This window comes from Falco biarmicus, chromosome 5 (assembly GCF_023638135.1).
Source record: "Falco biarmicus isolate bFalBia1 chromosome 5, bFalBia1.pri, whole genome shotgun sequence".
NCBI classification, from domain to species: domain Eukaryota; kingdom Metazoa; phylum Chordata; class Aves; order Falconiformes; family Falconidae; genus Falco; species Falco biarmicus.
The window spans coordinates 23,576,229-23,599,049 of NC_079292.1; the positions used below are offsets into that span (position 1 = coordinate 23,576,229).

The 22,821-nt window shown below is 48.7% G+C and overlaps 1 protein-coding gene across 7 annotated transcripts in view; it reads left to right on the plus strand.

Moving 5' to 3' along the window:
* Positions 1–22,821, plus strand: part of FRMD4A (FERM domain containing 4A) — a 386,216-nt gene that overhangs the window by 336,720 nt on the left and 26,675 nt on the right. For all 7 annotated transcript variants that reach the window (XM_056339185.1, XM_056339186.1, XM_056339187.1 and 4 more), the window contains 3 exons: positions 5,138–5,214; positions 9,509–9,647; positions 16,413–16,554. In XM_056339185.1, the coding sequence (XP_056195160.1) occupies positions 5,138–5,214; positions 9,509–9,647; positions 16,413–16,554 (358 nt within the window). The remainder of the gene's footprint in view (positions 1–5,137; positions 5,215–9,508; positions 9,648–16,412; positions 16,555–22,821) is intronic.

Genomic DNA, 22,821 nt, shown 5'->3' on the forward strand with positions numbered 1-22,821 from the left:
GCAGGTAGATCCTTTGTAAACTTCTGCAGATGGTTTGATTCTGAGCAGCCACCAAGCATGATATCTGAAACCCCTGAGAGCACGTGCATGGCTGAGTAGACCCATTCTGCCTCTGCCCTAACTCAGGTGCTTCAAGGGATGATATGCACGCATAAAAGGGAAAGAAAATGAGACACCAGGTACTTGAGCATTAATATGTGATTCTTAATAGGCCCAATGCAAAACGGTTTACACTGCGTCCCCAGAAGATTGTCCAGTCACAGTGCACACTACCCAGTTCAGTGCCAAGTCCAGCTCTTCTGGGCCCATCAGGCAGAAGACAGGATCAGGCACCCAGTACCCCAACCCCAGGATAAAGAAGCCTGAGAATTATTCCAAAAGATACTATTTGGGCATGTTTCTCTAGGTACCATAATCCAGAGGGCACTGTGCACCAGTCACCGGTGCTGCCCTTCAGCAGCCCTGTCTGTCCTGTCCCTGAGCAGCAGGGCAACACAGGAGCCAAAATAACCACAGTACTGCCAGGGGTTCCCAAATGTATGAGATGGTCCCTCCAGTGGATACTCAGGCAAGGCTTCCCGACCACAAAGGGACAGAGCATGGCCCAGTGCCTAGCACAGATTAACTCAGCTCCCCACACCTCAGCGAAGTCCAGGTCACCCAGGACATGAGTGGCCAGAAACATTCCCCGATGTTTCATTCAGGAAATACCCTCCCTTCTTTATCAGGAGCCTCTGGCATTTTTCAAATGCTCTCACACTGACCCTACCTCCTGCTGCGTGCAAACTCCACAGCACCAGCCCCACGGTCAATCAAAATGGTAAAAACCTTCTTCAGACTCATGGCTGAAACGGATGCAGATCCCTGCACCTCCCCTCCTCCAGGCTCAGCTTAATTAGGGAGCAGCCAGCAAACCACAAGTGTGCTCACAAAAGAAGCTTGCGTCTGAAGGGCTTTGACTGCAGCTCTTTGTAACTAGTCACAAACATCTGGTGCCTGGCAAGCTTGCCTGACTCTTGGAAAGGGTTTCCAATGAGAAAATTCCTGTAGCTTGCACCTGAATTCTCCACAGCGCACCGTGCAGCACTCGGATCCCTCCCTTGGCTCCTCTTCTAAGCTGCCAGCTTTGCAGAAAAGCCATTTCTGGCACTTTCTTCCCCACCATAGCCTCCCCACCCAGGCCAACACATTTTAAACAGTACACATGGTCCAACAGGGAACAATTATTCCCCTGAATAAGCAGGTTGATAAGCAGTTTTGCAAATTCAAGTGATAGTGTCAGTTCCAGTTTTATTGGCATGATAAAACAAAGCCCACGGTGGGGATGGTCCCCCTGGAGAGGGAGGGAAGAAGAAGGGTAATTCTTTTCTCCTTTTTTAGTAGCCCCTTTCCCTTTCACATGCACGTGTAAGCGTGCAGCTGTGCTCAAGAGCTGATCTCTGGGAGCCTTCCTTAAGTATCTATTGAAGATTAAACGATCTCATGTGCAGCCTGTAATGATGGCCACTACCAAAAATTGTTCCCATCTGAAAGCTGCCCAGCGCTGCATGATCCAAACTGTGCTGCTGACCTCAGAAGAGATCCCAGCAGGCAAACCGCCACATCACAGGAACAGCCCACCGCAAGCACCACTAATTGTCCCCTTGTCTGCAAGCTCCAAGAGAAGGCAGCTACTAAAGGGCAGGGGAGCTGTGCTCTCAGTTTGTGCTACTGACTGAGTTTCTCCCAAGCCTCATTTCCAGTGTGTTTGGGGAGATGCTGTCCCAGTCCCTGCTGTGAGGTACCTTCTGTCTGGCAAAAGTCACTACGCTCCTAACAGAACTCCAGTAAAGCCAATACAGGTTGTCCCACCTACAAGGGCAGGCCTTGGATGCGGCCCTGCAAATAAGCCAAAGGCAATCCTAAGCCAAATAACCCAAAACCATACCCAGCCTCAGTGCAGGAGGAGGTAAATCTGTCATGAACATGGATGCTTTGACCCAAACTAGCCCCAAAACCAGCAAGCATCTGTATTGTCACTGCATTTCCACAAGACTGTTGAAATTATGACCAGCTCCTGCTGTGGCTCATATTCCCTAGGGAAGGTTGCAAGCACCAATGTGGTAAAAGGATCTTGATGGGTAAAAATTATGCTTCCATTTAAGAAGACCAACTAATGGCACCTTGTGCATCTGTCACTGAATTAACAACATCAATTTGAAACTGTCTGTAAGCTGGACAACTGGTGAGGGAGACAGCTTGCTTACATTAGAAGTTCTGGCTGAAGAGAGACCTTAGGCTTTGTTTCTTCCGAGGGGTTGTGATCAGCTAACAGGAAAGTGGATACTTTCTTGTGGGTATTCACATTCTTGCAGACCGGATTCTTTATGTATATGAAGGGTGAGACCACTCAGATCAATGTGGGCAAAACGAGTGGGAGATTGCAGAATAATATTTGAGGAGCAAAGGGAGCTCAGTTACAGCAATGGTAAAATGCACGTGTATGTTCTGGAGAGTAGCACTATGGAAAAAAAGACACAAACCCAAGTTGTGGGGTCACTTTCACCCCCTCCCTCCCAAGAGTCTGGATTTGCCTCCTTCTGCACCCTGCCAAGAAAAACAAAGAGACTAAATATAAAAATGCAGCAATCTGGGGAGCTGCTCTGGTGCCCAAAGTGTAGGTGGCTAATGCCGTTTTAGGCCCCGCTGGGGATCAGAGACATCTGCATGAGGCTGGCACCGGCCCCTCGGCAGGCTCCCTCCCTCCTGGGGCAGCAGCCGGGGGCCAGGCAGGGTACCCTGGGCCACGGAAAATGGCACTCAACGCCTACGTTTGGGCATCTGAACAGCTTCCCCAGAGCCCTGTGTGTTTGGACAGTTGGAGTTAATCATCGAAGGGAAATGGAGCTGCAGTTAATGAACTGAGTACTGTGACTTTGGGAGTAGAGGGTAAAATAGGAAAGGATCGGAGCGCAGGGGACAGTCTGGCAGAGTCCAAGGGAGGAGGATGGGTGGCAGAGCGTCTGAGGAGAGCAGCTGCCAGCAGCTCTGAAAAGGCTTTCAAATTCCTTCTGTGCCACACCGAAGTTTAGTCATAAATGACAACAGGGGACCCAGGGACAGAGGGATGTTTTCTGAAGGGTGTGATCTGCTAGTTTTTTAGACTCTTATGTGTTCCACATGTCTGAGCGCTTCCCAAACATGTCCTCTGCACATGCCATGCGGCACGGCTCCATTATTCTCCCTGCCTTGTGGATGGGCATCTGGAAGCACGGAGGGCTGTTTTCAGCAGCCCACATGGCAGTCTCAGGCTTGACCTCAGTTGTTGTCAGTGGGAGTTTAGGCTCCAAACTTCCTTTTCATGCCTTTGAAGCTGGGTGCTTGCAGGGCAGACAGACTTCAGTTCAGACCTCAGCTCCTGGCTTAACCCTTTCACCCCATGTCTGTCCTTCCTCAGTGAGTAAAATAGTGGGTGTTTCTGTGCTTCGTTTGGTGATTACAGCTTTTATGAAGTGATTAATTTTTCCAGTGGAGGAATAAAATAATCCTGTAAGGAAGGTACAGCCCAGCCCTTCAAGCATTCCATCCCTCCTGGACCCCTTCCTCTCCTACCCCTCTGCAATGCAGACAGCCCCAGAGTACAGGGCAGCTCAGGGCCCTCCTTATCCCACCCTTCCTTCCAAACCCCCCATTAACAAAAAGAAAAAAAGGGAAAATAAAAAATAAATAATAAAAAAATCTTGGTTGGAAACTTTTACAAACACAAGGATTTTCAATTTTGCTGCCCCTGAAATATTAGCACAGATAAAATTTTGGGTCCTTGCTGTGGCTTGTTTTATTTTCTAGATTTCACCTCCACCAGCAGCTTAATCAGTGCAAATCGAATTACTCCTCCTGTTTACATATCTCCAGAGCGCTGACACTGGCAAGCAGCTTATCTCGGCCTGTCAGGAGCCAGCGCCTTCCTTGGGGGTAGGACAGGAACTCTACAGAAGCTGCCTGTAGTAGGAGCAGGAGTATAAATCAAAGAGAGCTCTGCTGGCTGTGCTTCCTAGCAGCGAGGTTACGCTCCTCAAGCCCTACTGCTTGCTAGGGGCAGCACGGGGAAGCCGAGTGGGAGATGCCCAAGGGGTGGAGGCTGCCTCCTCCCTGAGGCAGCCAGGGTTTGGATTTTGGCTGGCCCATTCGTGAAGAGGAGGCGGTGGTGGGCCTGTCGCCGGCCGTGATGGTGCCTTGGTTTGCAGAGCTGATGCAGTGTTTTGCAGTCACCGCATCCTTCATGCTGCTTCTGTGGTCACTGCTCCCTCCTGCCTACTTGAGGGTCCCTTCACGGCAGAGACGTGGGATACAGGGACCCCGGGAGCGCACTGCAGGGCCCAGGAGCACGTACGCTCAGTGGGCAGGCAGAGACCCGCAGGGCTGGCCCGGGCTGGCTCAGGCGCGAGGGCACGCAGGGAGAGACCTGCACTTTACTCCCAGGACTGCTTCGTGCCTCAGTTTCCCCCCTCGGCGATGGTGTTGGCTGTCTGCGTGCTGCCAGCAGGGCAGCCTGGAAAACTGCGGCAGGAATTGACTTTCTTCCCGCCGGGAGCACGAGGGGGCCTCGGGCATCGCCCGCACGACTCCGCCAGCTGGCGTAGATAGGCTGCCTCCGCTCGGCTCACGCTTGTGCGAGCCTTGCCCTGGTTGTACAAGCAGAGCTGGGTACCCCACCTCAGTGGGGCGGGGGTCACCCCGGTGGGGGTCTCGCCTCCCCCGCCAGGCCACCTTCGTCCCTGCTGGGACCCGCGCCAGCGCACAGCCACGCTGCCAGCCCTCGAGGGGGGCAGCAGCCGCACCCCGGTTTTCCCGTGGCCTCGCCTGCGTTGCAGTCCTATTCCACCCCGCAAAGCGATGCTGGCGCCCTCCCCCGCCTCCCCCCCCCGGCCCCGAGCCCGCTGCAGGCAGCGGGGGAGGGCACCGCCCCCGGGGCTGCCCCGCGGCTCCTGGGCGGGGGGCGCGGGCGGGACGCGGGGCCGAGCCGAGCCGGGCCGGGCCGGGGCGGAGCGGAGCGAGCGGAGCGGGGCAGCCCCGCCGCAGCGCCGGGAGGGAGCGGCGCGGCGGGCAGGGCTGGGTGAGGGCTTCGCGGAGGCGCCTCACCCCCTTCCTCTGCCCGCAGATCTTCCAATGGAGGCAGCTGGAGAACCTCTATTTCCGCGAGAAGAAGTTCTCGGTGGAGGTGCACGACCCGCGCAGGTGAGTGCCGAGCCGGGCTGAGGCGTGCCGAGCCGTACCGTACCGAGCCGTGCCTTGCAGTGCCGAGCCGGGCTGAGGCGTGCCGAGCCGTACCGTACCGAGCCGTGCCTTGCAGTGCCCAACCGGGCTGAGCCGTACTGAGCCGGGCTTTGCAGTGCCGTGCCGAGCCGGGTCGTGGTGAGCCGCGCTGGCCCGGGGCTTGCTGCGCTTGGTATCTGGGGAAGCAAAAGGCAACGGGTACCAAGCCGGTGCCTGTTGCTTCCTTCCATCGGGAACGCTTTGGGTTCGGGTGGCTGTTTGTGAGGATGTGCTTCCCCTCGGCTCTTAGCGGTATTTTTTTTTTTCCCCTTCCCTCTGTTTTGGCACCTACTGACCCCCGGGGCTGTGCAGCTGCGGTGCCCCAGCTGCGGTGCCGGCAGACCCCGTGCGTGAGCCGGGGGTTGCCTTGTTCCCCTTTTGCTCTTGGAGCCTGGAGATGGGCGCCAGATTTTGTACTCACATGCTTCCTTGTAAATAAATATTCAATAGTGCAACTGAAAGGAATGGCACAGTACCAGAGGTTTACCGGCAGTCTGGATGAAAGCCCATCAGTCTCTTTGGCACAGGAGTCTTTTTTTTTGGGTTGTTTTTTTTTTTTTGTTTCCTTCTTACTTCAGAAATCTAATGTGGGAGAGGGTGAGTTCAAGTGACTGTGCTGCACCTAGTCAGTGCATTCTGCACCCCTTGCTCGTTTGTGGTAGTGGATGGCTACTGCAGACAGTGACCAGCGTGTGTGTATTGCTCTGTAAATTGTTCTCACTAAAAGCAATGTCCCACTTCTCAAAGTGTGGATACAACTGATGAAAACCAACCCTTTTCCCAGAATGATTTTATGTGCTGCTGGTAGTAGTGTGTTTTGCTGATCACCCAGCTGTGATCCTGTTTCACCTGTTTCCCATGCCTATCTGTGTACTAATATATGTACTTTTATTAGGGGAATTTTGCATGCAGTTTCTGTGCTTATTCGCCCTGATATGAACACTGTCACACTAATACAATGGTGCCTATTTCCATAGGTGCGTTTTGTTAAAGCAAAAACTGAGTCGAGCAGCGCGTGTCATTGTGCAGCTCCAGGTCAATGGAGCCTTGAAGCATCTGCTTAGTATTAAGCATGTAAATAGTCGCATGAAATCTAGCAGAGCAAATTCCCAAAGTTGAGAATACACTGGGAGATCTTCCAACAGCAGGACCTGGGGGTGGTACACTCCTTCCTCCACCGAGCCTCTGGCAGCGGTCAAGGCGTCAGAAATGCGTGCTCCAAGCAAACAGTAGCAAGAAGCCCCTAAACAGCCAGGCTGTCCGTTTCCTGGAAGCAGCAGTTGCAAGGAAAAAAAGGCAAATAGCTCTGGGACATTAAAATCATTATAATATTTGCAACTCAATGTTGTGCATGAAATGTGACCACACAGAGGAACCTCTTCTGTCTCATTTGTATTTAGATGATAGGAATTACTGACACAGAAGAGATTCTGGCTTTTTATTCCATTGCATTGTTTCTCTGAATCACTTGAATCAACACCAGGAGCACAAAACCCTGTCTCAGGTTGTCAGCCTGATAATTTCTCACTACAAGGGAATTAATTTGGTTGATTTTCTTATCCAGAGAGTACCGCCACCCAGGGCAAACTGGTACACTGGCTGTAAAGCAGCAAAGCACATTGTAGTGGCGTGGTGGGAATACAGCTTGGACTGTAGTCTGCCGGCCAAGTGGGATGGACTCCTGCGAGGAGTTGTTCTGCATGTGGAGGTGGAGGAGTAGCCAACACAGTGCTCTTTCCACATTCCTCTCTTCGTAGCCAAACCAGAGCCTGAGTCAGCAAACCACAGTCACAGCAAGCACGGCTCCATGGCTGTGGCCAGGGCTGGGCAGCACAATGTATGTTTTTAAGCCCTGCCTCTGCTCGTGGCTTCCTGCCCTGAACAAGCCATTTAACCTCTTTTCATCATGGTTACTTATCCCATAAAGGAGGGAAATTATACTTTTTTGGGGGTATCAACAAGGTTAATTCCATAACATGTGTAGCATCGTGAGAGGAAGTAATGGAAAGAACACCCATGGGCTGTCTCCCACAGGTCCCCCAAAAACAGCTGTGAAAAGCAAGTCCACAGCACTGATCAGCTAAGTCTGCAGACTTTCTAACAGGGTCTGCAGTTCTGATGGAAAATATGTACAGATCCCAAAAAGACAAGCAATTGGAAATCGCTGCTTTTAAGATGAGAAGATGAATGGCTTGCAGAGTATGTTTCTGAGAGTTCAAAACAAGTTACTGTGTTAGAACTGAATAGGATTGCACAAGAATTAAGGCTTTAGCCCATGTTGGAGTGCCTTAATGCCTTAGAGCCTTGTATGCCAACATGCTGCAGCAGTTTGTGTCCCTTTAACCAACACAAAGCATCCAGAGTTAGATCCCCTCTCCAGCCTCAACTTCAAGAGCACCTCCCAGCATAGCCTTCATTCCCTATCCGGTGACAGGGATGAGGCAGCCCAGCACCCATCTTCATTAGGACCATCAGCCCCTGTCCTATTGCATCCATGGAGAGTTTTCTCACAAGAGCAATACTCATAATGGGACAAGGTCTTCTGCTCCAGTCGTGTGGAAAGGACTCAGCACAGGGTAACGCTGAAACATGAGATTCCCCACTTCTCTCAGACCTTGTTGGCTGTAGCTGTTTACTCAGAGAAGTCAAACTCCAGTTTGTAGCTTCACAGTTTGGCTTAAACATGTTTTGCAGCACTGAAAAGGCCCTGACTCAAGAGTGGTCAGCCCTCTCACAGGCTGCACCTGGACAGCAGTTCCCATTTTGCTGCAGAATTTTTCATTTCTTTCATTCTTGGCTCTGTCACAACTTTCTTTGACCATGTGCCTCCCCGCCTCATGTTCACCTCCAATTTTGGACAGGACAGCAGCCCACAGGCACCAGAGGAGGAGTGGCCAGTGCAGGTGCAGGAGGGGAACCGCTGCCTTAGCAGCCTTGAGGACTTCTGAGTGCTGCTAAAAAGAGTCCACTACCCCTTGCACTCCACAGTAGAGCTCCCAGGCTGTCCTGCAGTGTCACCTTCACATCTACATCGCACAGAGTGCCTGCTGGCTACAGACTGTGACAACCCCTCCGTAGCACACCCTGCTCCCCAGGCTGTCTCTTGCAGTGGCCCTTCTTCACCATCCATCTTCCTATGTGAAAGGCTATATTTTTTAATATATATAAATATATATAACATATATAAAATATATGTATGTATATATAAAGCATCATATTTCTGAGCTAGCCTCTGTACTCATGCTCACATTCATTTCGTAGTCCTCCACCACAAGACTTTTCTTAACAGCCTAGAGAGGACCTCATTTCTTTGGGGCTCTGTAGATGCATGGCTTGGTTTACTGCAGCCCGTGCTACATCCCTGCAGTGGGAGGAGTTCTGCAGACCAGGACTGTGTGAGCCTGTGGGTGCTGGTGTCAGGGGCTCTGCTGGTGGAGGCAGAGTTGAGGGGTGGGGTGGAATAATCAAGCAGTTTTGTACAGCTGTGAAAGCACAGGGAAACCTAACCTGTATTTTTTGCTAATATTTGAGGACAGTTGGGAGTCCCAGAGAGGAAACATTTAGCTCTTATTTTTCCTGGTTTTATATTCACTCAGCTAATCACCCAGTCACATACTTCTCTCCAGGGCACTAGGCAGCCCTCTCTGAACCTCACAACTCCACTTTTTCGTACCACATGGCAAGTCCTGCTATATCTGTTTACATGTGGGGAATTCAAGGTACCTGAACAGTTTATACCATATTCCCTAAAGCAGCCATTGTTCCTAAGGATCTTTAGTTGCCATCTGGGTCCTAATATGTAAGAACCACTGTCCAAAGCCAGAGGTAGTACAGGGTGTGAGGACTTGACCTCAGGTGTCTCAACATATGATGAGACGCAGAGGATTCACACATGCTTTGGCATTGTTGACTCCCCTGGAACACATAGCAGGTCAGCATCAGCTCAGCCAAGCCCAGGAATAGTCTGAACTGGACAAACTGGATGATCTTTACGGTTAGTCCTCTAGAGCTTGCTAACTTGAGGAGTTATTTAAAGTACATGCTCTCCTGACTTCATTAGCTATTTATTGCTGTTCTCTAAGCATTTTTTTGCCATTAGCACAAGGGTGTGCGCAGTAAAGGCAGCAGCTTTTGCTATGAGGTCTGCGGTAGGTTCTGCCACAGAAAATGATCAGAGGAAACCTTGGTGTAACCTCAGTTCTTTTCTCCTCTCCAGGGCATCTGTGACCAGGAGGACTTTTGGGCATAGCGGCATTGCTGTGCATACGTGGTACGCCTGTCCAGCACTAATAAAGTCTATCTGGGCTATGGCCATTAGTCAGCATCAGTTCTACCTGGACAGAAAGCAAAGCAAGGTAAGCCTGTTGGAGGTGGGAAGTGCATGTTGTAGTGGGTGAGTGCTCACACCCCACAGTGCCAGCAGGGTCAAGCCCAACGGTGCCTCCTATCCTATTCTTCCTTCCCACTTAAGATCAAAAAAAAGGCAGACTGACTCAAAATAGATGCTGGCTTTGACCAGACTGAGGGAATTTGTATCAAATTCACGTCTATGGGAGTAAGGATTGAGGGAAGGACTGGAGGAGCCAAAGTCTGCAAGCAGATAGGGTCACATCCCTGTCTGGACAGTTTCCACATGTCTGTTCGTTCTTGAACGGTCATAAAGTTAGGGCAGCTTTCAATAACTGAGTTCGAAGTAGCTTCACACTCTACACCTGTTTCTGAATCCTTGTTGTCCCTTGCTTTTTACTACCAAATCTTCCTAGAAATGAAGGGTAGGGATATTAGTTCTCTCTTCACACAGAATCTCACAACAGAAGGAGGTCGGCAGGATGCTGACAGCCTGGCCTTACAAGGAACTGTCTTGATCTGGTGCTGCACAAAGGGTCACTCAATACGCAAAAGAAACCACCTTGAAACCACAGGAGTATGTGTTCTCTTTATAATTCCTTTCATTGACAGTAATTTTAGGCATACTCAGAGCAGCAGGAGATGGCTTTGGTTGTTTTGAGACAGAAGAGAGACTTCTTATGCAGATGCCCCTCTTCGTATGGGCAAGCTGGTGTAAAACTTTACAAAGAAGACAGAATCTGTATTGAGTGAGTACCTTCTTATACAGCTGCCTGCATTGCTTCCCATCTCTGGTGAGATGGCAGGAATGTGCAGGGTAATACTCCTCCAAATGGCTGAAACAGTCTTAACATCTTGCTCTTGCTGAAAGTGTTGCCTTCATTTTCAGGCCGGGGCTGCTCCCTCCCTTGCACAGGCCCTGACCTTATTGCGTCCCTTTGTGAGCCAGCTCAGCCCAATAAACTGACGGAAAAGTATTTCTTTTTCCTGTTCTTCTTTGTTGCATTATTTTTCTGCCAGTTAAATGTATTAAATTGACTTGCTGAAATTACGTGAAGGGCCAACAGCATGCTATTAGTCCAGCTCACTCTAAACCCTTCTGACATCGCTTTCCCTGTCATGATCTCTGTGACTTTATTGTAGACCGGGTAGGACTTTCAGAAGCCTTGGCCAGAACACACAGTTACACTCACTTTGGCCATGTCCCACTTAATGCAAAAAACCAGGATTCATCTTAGTTGCTGTGAGCTTTATTGAATTTAGGGATGTAGGTAACTTCCCACCTCTGCCTCAGGGCCAGCTGTGAATGTGGACAAAATTGCACACTTGCCTGATAGCAAGTAATGCTGTCCTGTTCCCCTCTGCTGAGGACCACCACAGGCAAGGCATTGCCCTCTCTGGTTTGCTATCAACAAAACCAACTCAGCAAAACAAACAGTAGTTTATTTTTTTTTTACTTTTAGCCAGATGGATTTGCTGATATAGCTGCAAGTTATTTAGGTCACAAGCAGCCAACAAACAAAAGGAGATTCCCTCCTCCTCCCATTTCTTTGGTAAGAAACTGGGTCTCTTAAATGCCCAGGACTTTCCTTCAGTGACTTCTTTTGTTGTTGGCAGATAGTGTTTCAATCTGATCTCCCCTCTCTCACACTCCTACAGACAGCACCACCCACCAGCCCTCATTTGTCAACCTGTCACGTCTGTGACCACGTCAGTGTGCTTTGTCACAATAATCCCAGTGGTCACGCTGAGGCTTTGAAGTTACAGCATACAAATATTTTTGCCTCTTTCCCTTAGGGGAGCTGGTATTTTAGTCTGTTGTCCTCATTTTTTACATGACACCGTTGAGATTGATAGATTCATTCATTTTAATTTTAATTGATCTGTTGAGCTCATCCTGATGGTCACTTGAGGACACTGTACACATGTGCGCTTTGCTTTTGAAAACCAGTAAAACATATTCCAGAGTGAGGCAATGTGAAAAGTCTTCATTTCAGCTCTCAAGGGCTTAGACAAACATTTGAGTTTCAAGTAACATGGGTTTGCATCCCCTTAAATCTCAGCCCCCACTTCAGCTGAATCCCCAACTTCAAAGCAAAACTTAGATATTCCTTCCTTTCATGTCCAAACTTGGAATTTAATATCGTTTTGACAAAAGAAAGAAAAATAAAAACAAACCTAGAAGAAAAAGCCTGCTGGAGCTCACTGCAGCTGAGCCTTCACTCCAGTGATGTATATTAGATGGCTGGAGATACAACATAGTGATAAAGCAGCTTGAACTCTGTGCTTCTCACATAACTGGGCACCAGTTGGATCTGGACCATCTGCACATCCCCACAGGAAAACCCCCTTCACATGATTTTACAAAGAAATAGAATCAGCTTTGCCTGGATTTTGACCCTTTTGCAAAGAAGTGAGGTCCCAGTCTTCTTTGCATCCTCACTCCATGTTGAACTCTTGCCAGCTTGCCAAATTCCCAGCGTCTCGCTCCCCGCTGATCTGTCTAGCTGTCCTTGCAATTGAAGCGTAATGTGGAGACTGAAAAGATCCCCAGCTTTCCAAGTGAACATGGCAGTGTGCAGAAATCCTGTCAGCTTTCTTTTTTTTCAGGAGACAGATGCAGCAGGACTTCAAGGCATGTCTTTGCTCTGTTGACTGCACTGAATCAATCATTTTGGCCTAGAAGCCTTGAAAAGTCCCATTTTGTGGGAGTTTCCAACAGCACGTTGCTCCAAGCACAAGGCTTTTTGGCTGAACGAACCAGTAGAAAATAGGTCAAGGGTTTCAAAAAATCACCTGCAGCAAAGACCCATCACTGCAAGCAAGAGGGATAAATTCATCCCTAGTGTCCGTCTACTCTTGCATTTCACTGATGGATTTTCCTTCACCCTCTGACCCTGTCAGAACAACACTGGGGATCAGTTTGGCCCCATGCTTTGAAATGACTGGTGAATGAGCCGGTCTCCCTCCATGTAAATGAGACTTGGCAGGTCTGTGCTAAGTGCTTTAAAATTTTTGAGCCTGGAGGGACTGAAGGGCCCGAGGGAGCGCTAATGGGATGTAATCTAGCTTTCCACTATTGTGCTGTCAGTACAAAGTCTAGCCCAGGCCTTGCGCTGGCTGCTGCTCAGTGGCCTGGATGAAATGAGCTGTTGGTCTGATTCCTGCTACTGATGAGTGGCTGTCCAAAGCACAAGACCACCCGATGCTGATTGGCGTTGCTGTAGGGAGCAGAGGCAGCAGGGACTGAGCAGCATGGAAAATTAGCACCATTCCTTTTTGGAGATGCTCTGTCCCCACTGTTCGTGCAGGGCACTGTCAGCACAACTGCAATTGGATCTAAAACCTTCTCCTATGGCTTCAGCACGTTTGGGTTATACCCTCTGGAGAGAAAGCTCGCTCTGCCCTGCTCATTCCCTGGCTGCTCTCTTTTGGTTTGTTTTTCCTCTCTCCTGGCTCCAGGGATGCCAGGCTTTGGTCTTACATCATTTTTTCATTTGCCTTATGTAGGGCACACTTCCAGCCATTGCTGGCTTGACATACAGGCCAGGACCACAACAGCATCCAGCTGCATTGCCTTTGCTCAGCACTTTAGTTGGTGCCTGGTCAAATAGGTAATGCCAGAGTGCGCCCTAATTTGCAGTCTGAATGAGTGGAAATAAACTGTAGGGCTTCTTGCCATAACTATCCTACAAATACAGGAAAACCACTGCCTCACAGAGCGGAAGGGCAGGATCTGTCAGTGCAGACTGGGAGCTTGTACCTTTCCTAGACATCTACCACAAGGACTCAGTATATTGGGTTAGGCAGACGCTGGGTTTGATCAGTATGGCTGTTCCTGGGGTTATACAAAGTATACATAACCCTACCTATATGCAGGGTGCATACAGCATGTATACACCTGCAGGGGATAAATCACCAGGACAGCAGCAGTCTGAAGACTCGCTACCTCCAAAGATCTGGCATTGCAGCAAGACAGTAGTTCATGCTCAGGCTCCTTATCAAGACTTCAGGAGCAGGAAATCTCATTAGATAAAAGCAGTGACTTTCCTCTTCACCTAGAACTAACCTTCCAGAGCTATTTGAGGAACATGTTTCACAGACCTTGTTTCTGACCAGAAATCTCAGATCCAGAAAGCTGAAAGAATGCTTTCCTTCTCCTGGGGCTGATTTTGGGGGAGGAGCTGCTGGAAATGGGAAGTATGTAACTGGTTGTAGCATTAGTTTTAAGAAGGTCAGTACCAGTTGCCTGATCTGCTCTGACATCTTGGCTGGTAGTTCAGCCTCTTCACTCAAATCAGTGAGTGCACACGCCCTGTTCTTGGAGTTGTTGTGGCAATAACCTTATGATGCATTTGGGTACCTCTGAATGGTAACGATAAAGCCCATAAATACCCAAGAATATTAAATTACGATAATACTTCTGAGCGTGTTTTCAGTATAAGGCTCTCCCAGTGCTGTCTTCATCTGCAGTCTTAAATTAATCTTAAAAAAATTAGTTGCAACAGGGAGACATTTTACTTGCCTTATTTTTTCACTGATGTGCAAACAGAGGCAGGGGATTGCTAAAGAACTTAGCCTTAAGTGTCTTACACAAAGCCCCACAGCAAATCAGTAACCAGAGCTAGGAGCGAAGCTCAGTGTGGTTAGCCTTCAGCCATGGTTTCTGCTTCCTGAGGGTGTGAAATAACACCAAAAATCCCATTGTGGCAAGCATTCCTTGTAGTCCCACCTCATGTTAGTTACAGTAGGAATAGATCACACCTGGTAAGTGGATGTCAATCAGCTTCAGATTTATCAGCACTGTAATGATATGCCAATCACCTGAACTGTCTGACTAGGGCTGAGAGTGTCTTCTTGCCTTGAGAAGGTGCAGAGGTGAGTGATCAGGTGATCCTGAACTGGGGCTTCACCACCTTCTTGAACAAAAGGTCGTGCAGCTGGAGAGCCTTGGCACCATACGCCAACAGATTTCTGGGTTCTGGGAAATCAAAATTGCACATCAGTGGCCCTGTGAGGCCAGGCTAATTGAAGCTCAGCAGTACAGGCCTTGTGAGATTTGGGTGATGGGCTGAGCTGCAAGCTCCCTCCACCCGTGACTGAGGAGCTCATGTGAGGGTCAGCGAGCAAGAAGCTAATTTCCAGGTTGGAGGTGAAATAGCAGTCATCCTTGTGTGCTGCATTACAGACAGCGAGCTTCTTCCTGGTTGTGAGTTCTCTCCTTGTTAGCATGGCTTGTTACCTGAATTCAACAACCAATATATAAAACAGAGCTCAGAGCATAAGCATTAGTGCAGAAGAGGCAGGAGGAAATTTCCCATGTGGACAGATTATTCCACAATGGCTTAATGAAAAGTTTCCATATATTTTTTTTCTGAAGTACTTGGAGCTGCCCGCAGTCTGAAATGAGATAGAGGACTACAGAGGGTTGTTCTGATGTGGCAGTTGCTATTTTAAGGCGATCCTAAGGCTGTACTAGTCAGAAAAAGGACTGAAAAATTCAAGACACAGTCTGTAGGGTTCTTCTTCCTGGTAGTGCTAGGGATATAACTGAAGGGCCACCCCCAGCAAGTTTGATCAGTGTTCCTGATGCTCTTGTTGATGTTAAGCACTTGCTAGAGGCTGTCAGGAGAATGGACTGAAGATAGGTGGTGAGCTGCTACCAGGAGGGTTTGTATCGCAGAGGCAAGGCAGCCACTAGGGCAGAGTGAGCCCAAGCCTGCAAGCAGCTACCATGCTCTTTTCATTGCCAGCGCTGCTTAACCCCCTTGCCCTGAACATTTTCTACCTTTGTTGGTTCTGTGGGCATAACCACATCAGAGCTCACTGCTTAATGAAGAGGAAGTTCTGGAGTTATCTCACATGAACTTTCTGGGCATCTTGTTGTCTCAAATCCTTCAATAACCAATGGAGAAAGGATGACATCTTAGGAAGTCAACTTATTCCTTCCTAAAATTGGAGAAATAGGTGATCGCTGGAGGTCCCTTCCAGCTTCCTTCCTAAAATTGGAGAAATAGGTGATCGCTGGAGGTCCCTTCCAGCTGAAATGTAATATTCTATCCTATTCTAATTCTTTTCTATTCAATAGGTTTACACAGTATGCATGTTTACTTTCCCCTGGAGGTGCCTAAGTTGTTGACATTTGGTGGTGTACAATGGGTGACTCCTTGCCCTAGCGTGGCCAGTTACTGACCTGGGGCTGGCTGCTGCTTCTTATTGAAGTAATGCTTTGAACAGGTCCCTTACAGCAGGGGCATTGCATGCGGCATGTTAGTCTGGACCATAACCTGAGCATGTTTTCCTGCCAGTATTTTCTTCCAGCTTCTCATGACAGCCCATTTAAGCCATGCCCTCACTGTGTCTTGGTCCAAAGCTCACTGTAGATTTGGAAAGGCCTCTCCTGGCTTTCTTTAGATGCTAGAGATGGTCTTTAGCTTTTGGGCTTTGCAGGTTATTACATTGGCATTTCTTATTGTATGTGGTAACACAGTGACTCCATACATAGTTTGTTTAAGAGGGAAAAATGTGCTTGGCAAAGCAGAGAAAATAACAAACAGCAGGAAGCAATGCCAGAATTGTACCCACTTAAGAATGTAAGAAGTGCAGCAGTAAATACTGTGCCAGATTTCTTCTATTCTTGTAAAATAACTCAAGCTTGCTGTGGAGGCCTGTTTCCTGCCTCCTTCTTGGAGGCAGGAAAGCAAAAAGGCTTTTTCCTTCTGTGAGCTTTAAAGAAGCACTAGATCATTACTAACTCCTGTGTCTATGTCCAGTCCAAGATTCATGCTGCAAGAAGCCTGAGCGAGATTGCGATTGACCTAACCGAAACTGGAACGCTCAAGACCTCAAAGCTGGCCAACATGGGGAGTAAAGGCAAAATTATCAGCGGCAGCAGTGGGAGTCTTCTGTCATCAGGTAGGTCCTTTATCCTGCAACTGGAGACAATATGGTGGAAAGGGTCATGGCCATGGTATAATGGGAAGCAGCCAGAAGCTGCACTGCAGAAATGAAAGTCACTTCCCTTTAGCCTTTCTGTCTGTCCAGGTGTCAGTCTGTCTCTCAGCATGTTGCTCCACAGACAGCACAAGCAGCAGCCTCCCCCTCTGTTACTGCCACTCATTTCCTCTTTAGCCTCAGGATGTCATCTCCAACCTCTCACTTTTCAGCTGACACCTGGTATCTCTTCAGTTTCTACCATAATCACACCTTGGCACCCAGCTCATCCCTGGGCAAAAGCTTTTGTGAAGGAACCCCCAACCAGCAGTGGGGAAGCAATCAGCCAGTGCAGCTCACTAGGGAAACTGAGGCTGGGAACTGGCAATGTCTCTCCACAGTGTTGAGGCATCTTTTGATCATCATCAACATCTGTTGAGGTGGCTTCTTCAACAGAGTGCACATCTGCTTTGCCTCTCTATTGCTGGAATTTGGCTGGTGTCCCAGGCTCAAAAGAGCTGTTCCCCAACACTCTCTACCAAACTAGTGTCAGGGATCTAGAGGTTTCTTTTTGTGGCTTGGAGCACCTTCCTGTATGAGGAAGACATAATCTGTGAAAGAAACCCAAGAGAAGTTAATACAGAGGAGAGCTAGAGCATGAGAAGGACCAGAGAAGGGGAGTCAGGAGGTCATCTGAATTTCTTTGATACGCTTCTGGGTGGGCAGGCTGTGTGCAAAACACTGCTAAAAGTCTCCAGGAGCAAAGCAAGGGTTGATAGTTTGCAAAGAGCTTGAAGCTGTTCAGGTAAGAAGCTCTTCAGGAGGGCAAGGTTGCTGATGTCACTATAATCAACAGTTCTGGTCAATTAAATGCCTTTTGTTAAATATCACATCAAGCTATCAAAATGGACTGTGTTGAGATGAGTAACACAAGAGAATAGCCTTCTCATGCCTGACAAGAGAAGAGTCCATCTAGGAACACAAATGCTTTAAAACTGAAACCACACCCACTGTAGTAGATCAGCTTTGCATCATTGTGTTCTTCCTTATCCCTTAAACGCCTTACTTTCCTGCTTGGAAAATGTCCAGCAAGGGGTTAAAATGTGCAGTGCTTACAGAGCTCCAGAGTAGCCTGCTGTGCAATTCCTTGCCTTGCCTGCAAACAGAGATGCCTTTCTGCTCCTTAGGTCTTCCTGACAAAGCATACAATCCACCATCTGTACCTCCCATCACTTAGGGAGTTGCAGTAGCCGAGCAGCTCCCAGACTGGTGTCGGGTTGTTGGAGTTCTTTATTTGTTTGGCATTTTTTTCCAGCTCTCCTGCTGGAAAGTAAATACGTTAAGTACCCCAAGGAAGTTCTTAAGGTCTTTCCAAGATCTTAGCCTCCTGGGCACCATTCCCAAGTTTGTGAGAGCTACTTGGTAGTAATCGTGTTTTCTTGTTAATACACTGACTTTTCACCTTTCTGGAAAAAACATGGGGGTCTGCTTCTGCTCTCACACCGGGAGAGAGCAGTAGCCAGGTGAAAGCCAGGAGAAAATCAGTCCCAGAAAAGCTTCTGTAGGGCCAGCACCTATCAGGGTTATGTGGATGGAAATCCCAGACTGGGAGCTGCCCTGCCCATGCTTTTATTTCTGTATTTTTTTGCTCTCTGCTCAAATCCCTTCTCACTGAGCATGGGATTTGTAGACTCAGCAGAACTGCACTAGTGACTAGACCTGTGGAGAGTTCACTGACCAGGTGAGTCATTTCTTCAGTCGTGGGTAGGTGGATCTGTTGACCTGGATGCCTGTGTAGGACTGTGTGAACCTCTGTTTTGGTCAAGGTGCTGCCTGTGGGCCAGGCGAGCGTGGCTCCCTCTAGGTTCCTGTGTTCAGAGCTGTTTTTTATGTCCTGCCAGCTGTGAGGACAAAGCTTTCCCCAAAATGTTAAGGAGAGCTGTGGGGTTTGTTGCTGCTGCTATGTGCCTTCCAGAAGCTACAGACAGCTACAAGGAAGTATAGAGAGAACTAGTCTGGCAGAGGAGGACAGATACCAGGGAACTGGAGACCCTGAATTGCTTCCACAGAGCCACCCAGACACCTCTGCTCCAAGAGCCCCTTCCCCAGCTGGCAGAGGTGACCCAGCCCTGTCCCACTGGACAGGAGGGGGCATTTTCTGCCTGTCCCGCTGGCACAGTCACTGGCTCCGTCCCAGCCTTTGCATTTCCTCCTATTGTGCCGAAGATTATCGGCAACAATGATGGGTTATCGTGGTACAGCCTGCACACTGGAGAGAATAAGTGCAAATGATTAAGTGGCCACAGTAGATTTGCAGGCTATAAATACCCCAAGTGACTCGAAATCACAACGGCAGGACTGAATTTCTGTTTGCCCCCACTTCCCTTCTGTTCTCAGTCCTTTCTTCCTGGAAATTACTTGTAGTCATTTCCTCTCTCCATCTCACTCGTCCTCACTGAAGGGGCTGTCAGCACCACAAGGAGCATGCCAAAACTGGCATGTCTCCCCTGGGTTTGCAGCAAGGCTGCAAGGAAAAATCCGTTGTTGCTTCCAGCTGTCACACTCTCTGGTGATGATCCTGCTGTGCAGTGTCATGCAGTTGCTGCCACACATCACTTACAGACTCAAGACACAGCAGAGGGGAGATGCAGTCTTACTGGGACAGTGACTTCCAAAGCCTAAGCTCCTCCATGTTTCCCAAACCCTTGATCTCAGTCTGTGTCCACTGCAGTTGTAATTTTGATACCTGATGCTCCCAAGTTCATTTCTGACAACATGACTCTTTAACTGTTGTCCTCATTTTGACTCTGAAGGGCCCCCCCAGAAGTGGGATGCTGTGATTTAGCTCAGGGACCTTCTCAGGATCTCTGGGCCATCCCTGGACAGCTGGAGCAAGATTTGCCTGTGAATAAAAGCTCTGCTTTTACACTGGCAGGAGCTCTAATTAAAGCCAGCAGAGATAATTATCAGAACAAAATCAAGTTAGGTCTAAGGTGAATTCTCAGGGCAGTCTGTGCCATAAGAGCTCTGCAGGGCTCTGAGCTAGTGAGGAGCCCCATTATCGCTGGGTTATTGTTGGACTGAATGCCAGACTACTGCCTTCTTCTCAGTGGGCAGTGGAGACACCACAGAGGAGCACCTCTGATTTAGCTCTGCAGATGTGTTCAAGGAGCCTCTGGCCCCCTGAGCCCCATTCCTTCAGCAGCGGTGGAGGTGTCCTGTGCAGGGGCCTGTTTATGTTTGAAAATGCCACGACAGAGCCCAGCCAGCCAGTTCCCAGCCCCTGCTGCTCCATCCAGCAAGCCAGTTCCCAGCTGGACTGCCCCAGCGGCTGTCGGAGTAGATAAACAGCACCCGTGCAGCCTCCAGCGCAGGGGCTTGTGAAGACGAGTTGCCCACCGGATATCTGAGTGCATCCTGTGTGGAGCAGCTCCAGCTGGTCTCCTGCACGCCATGGAGGATATCCTATTTGTCGGGCAGAAGAGATAGCAGCTGTCTGAGGTTGCTGGCTGTTGTGTGCTGACATCCTGGCACGGTGAGTCAGCCTGGGCTCTGGCACGGAGCAAGCGTGGGGGGACTTTCCCTCCCCGCTCAGGGGACAGCCTTCCATGGGGACCTCAACCAAACACCAGCAAGCTGGAGCCAGCAGCCGGATGTAGCATGAAGGGTTTGCCATATTTAGATGTGTTTTTCCTGGAGTAGGAGACTCTCAGAATGAGATGTCTGGATGCTTTTGCCTTGCTGCTGCTCAGCCGCGTTGTTGCATCTCCCCTTACAACTGCGATCACCAAGCCTTGGCTCCCTTTGCCTTTCAGCATCCCGTCTATCCTGCCTGCTTGTTTTCATCCTTCTCAGTTATCCCTTTTCCAAGCTGACTCTGCTCTGCTACAATAGGTGGAAGAACTAGGGACAAACAATAAGTTACTGGTAGGGCTTTCCTCTCCAAAATGGTGGCCCATGTTGCTGGTCTGGTCCCTTTGACAAGCTTTAAAGCAAAACTTCTCTTGAAGCCAACACCTGGTAGCCATGAGCCCCTGCAGATCTGCACAGGCACAGCACATCACCTTGGTCAGATCCTTTGGGGGTGTGGCTGCTGTGACTAGCTTCATCAACATCATCAAGACTGTCACGACCTCACCAGCATCGGAGTGATCAGAAACCAGCCTGTTAGCACTGGTGAAGAAGCTCAGCCATGTATTCTGCTGGAGGAGTGAGTTGGACAGGAAGGACCATGTTCTGCCCCCGTTTCACAGCTTATGTTATGAATGTCAGTAGATGGGAAAATTGCCCAGAGAGGCCAAGTGGGTATCAGAAGATGAGTAGTGTATCCACAAACTAATAGGGTATTAAGTGGATGTTCAGGTCACCAAGACCTGTGTCGCATCCTGTATACTAAGGAGGAAAGGGCATGTACGATTTCCTTTCATTTGAAATTAAACCACCAGCAGCAGCTACAAGAGCAGCCCCCAATTCAGTAGGTTCCTGGTGCCCACCAAAGAGAAGGTGGCTACCTGGCGTGTTTTTCTTTTAGGGACACCAAATGGTTTTGCAGAAGTGTGTGTTAAAATGCAGAGTTTGGTAAATCTTGGCACAGCAAATGGAAAGGAGGATGAATAATAATTTTCACAGAAAGGTTCAAAAGCCATACAGGGAAATTACATACTTCAGCAACATTTCTCCTGTTTACTGCGATAGGAATTAGCCCTAATTGTGGGAGATAAAATACCTGAGAAAGCCTCCCAGTCAACCATTGCTGTTGCAGCAGGAGTCTCTCATGTTAGGACTGATCTTTCAGGACTGATTTTTCTCTATTGACGATCCCCTTTGGAAAGCACTGGGCAGCCGTGACTCAGTGAGCATCATATTTAATAAGGCTGATTGAAGGTAGCATCTGCTTGATTGGTTCAGTTTGTGCTGGTCTTTGATTATTCCTTCGGTTGTTTTTATGCTCTTTTGATTTGTTCTGACATTTTTGGGTCAGTTGCCATTGGATTTAGAAGTGGGTCTGTGGTCACAGCCTTGCTTGAGGCTGGATTAATAGATATTCATAAATAGAGAGCCTCTAATGGAAGCTGTAGGCACCCTTGCAATACAAAGCACTGTTGTCTGCTTGTTTACAAGCATTTCACATGGGTGCAATTCTCTTGACTGACCAAGTTTCCATTTGCTTTTCACCTGTGAGAGCAAGCAGAGAATCCAACCCATAAAAGTTTAATAATATACCCCAAAATAACTCAGCTTTTAAATAAAAATAATATTAATAAAAAACCCCAGCTGGAACAAAATAGTTTCTGAAGGAGAGCTTTCAGGATGGTCTGAAGAAATGTCAGTCCTGCAGTATGCCCAACGGATCATCCAAGTCAGTATAGTCAAGCTAACAAAAATCAGCATCACAAGCCATGAGCCCTGTTCCCTGGCCTATGAACCCTTGATCCACTAGTAGAGTCTGGGATACAAAGACACACTTGGAAAAGGACAATTTGAGCTGGTTCATTAGTGGCAAGGAGTGGCTGGCTTTGGTTTCAGCAGTAATCCTGTTGGTTAACTCAGAATGTGACAATGCGCTTCCAGATCTCCCTCAGTTCCTTCACTTTCTGGGAGGAGTGAAAAAGATGGCAAAATGTGCACTCAGTGGACACTGCCACCGACCACATCAGGGCTGAGACCAGCATGGTTCTCACACAGGGTAAGCACAGCTGGAACAAACGCCGTGAACTGTCTGTGCTTGATTTGGGTCCGTACCAGTTCAGCCAGAAGCCATTTCTTTCCTTCTTGCCAGCACACCCCAGATCAGCGCAGACGTCTGGCCAAGGTTTAGGCTATTCAATTTTAGGCTATTTTAAATGTTACAGCATCTATGTAACTGCTGTGGCAACCCGCAGTGCAAAAACGAATAGCTTTTAAAAATAAATTCAAGGCTGGTGTGGAGGTAGGGAGCAGAGAGAGGAAGGGAAGGGGAAGAGCAGTTGAAAGGAAAATGTAGGTCATTAAAGCTGTCATAAAAGAGAAAAAAAAGGGGTTGAAACATCTGCTTGAATCATGAGCAACTCTTTACCAGGACTCAGCAGTTTGTTGGCATTTCAGTGAAGAAATTCAGCCGTTCAGCTTTCGCTAGTAACTGCTCACGAGAGTTACTATTAAGAATTACTAAATGCTAGAGAGGGCTTTCCCTGCCAGTACAAATACCAGGCTCCTCTAGAAGATCCTGTCAAGTTCTGGCAGCACAGATGTGTGTACAGAATTGAGTTT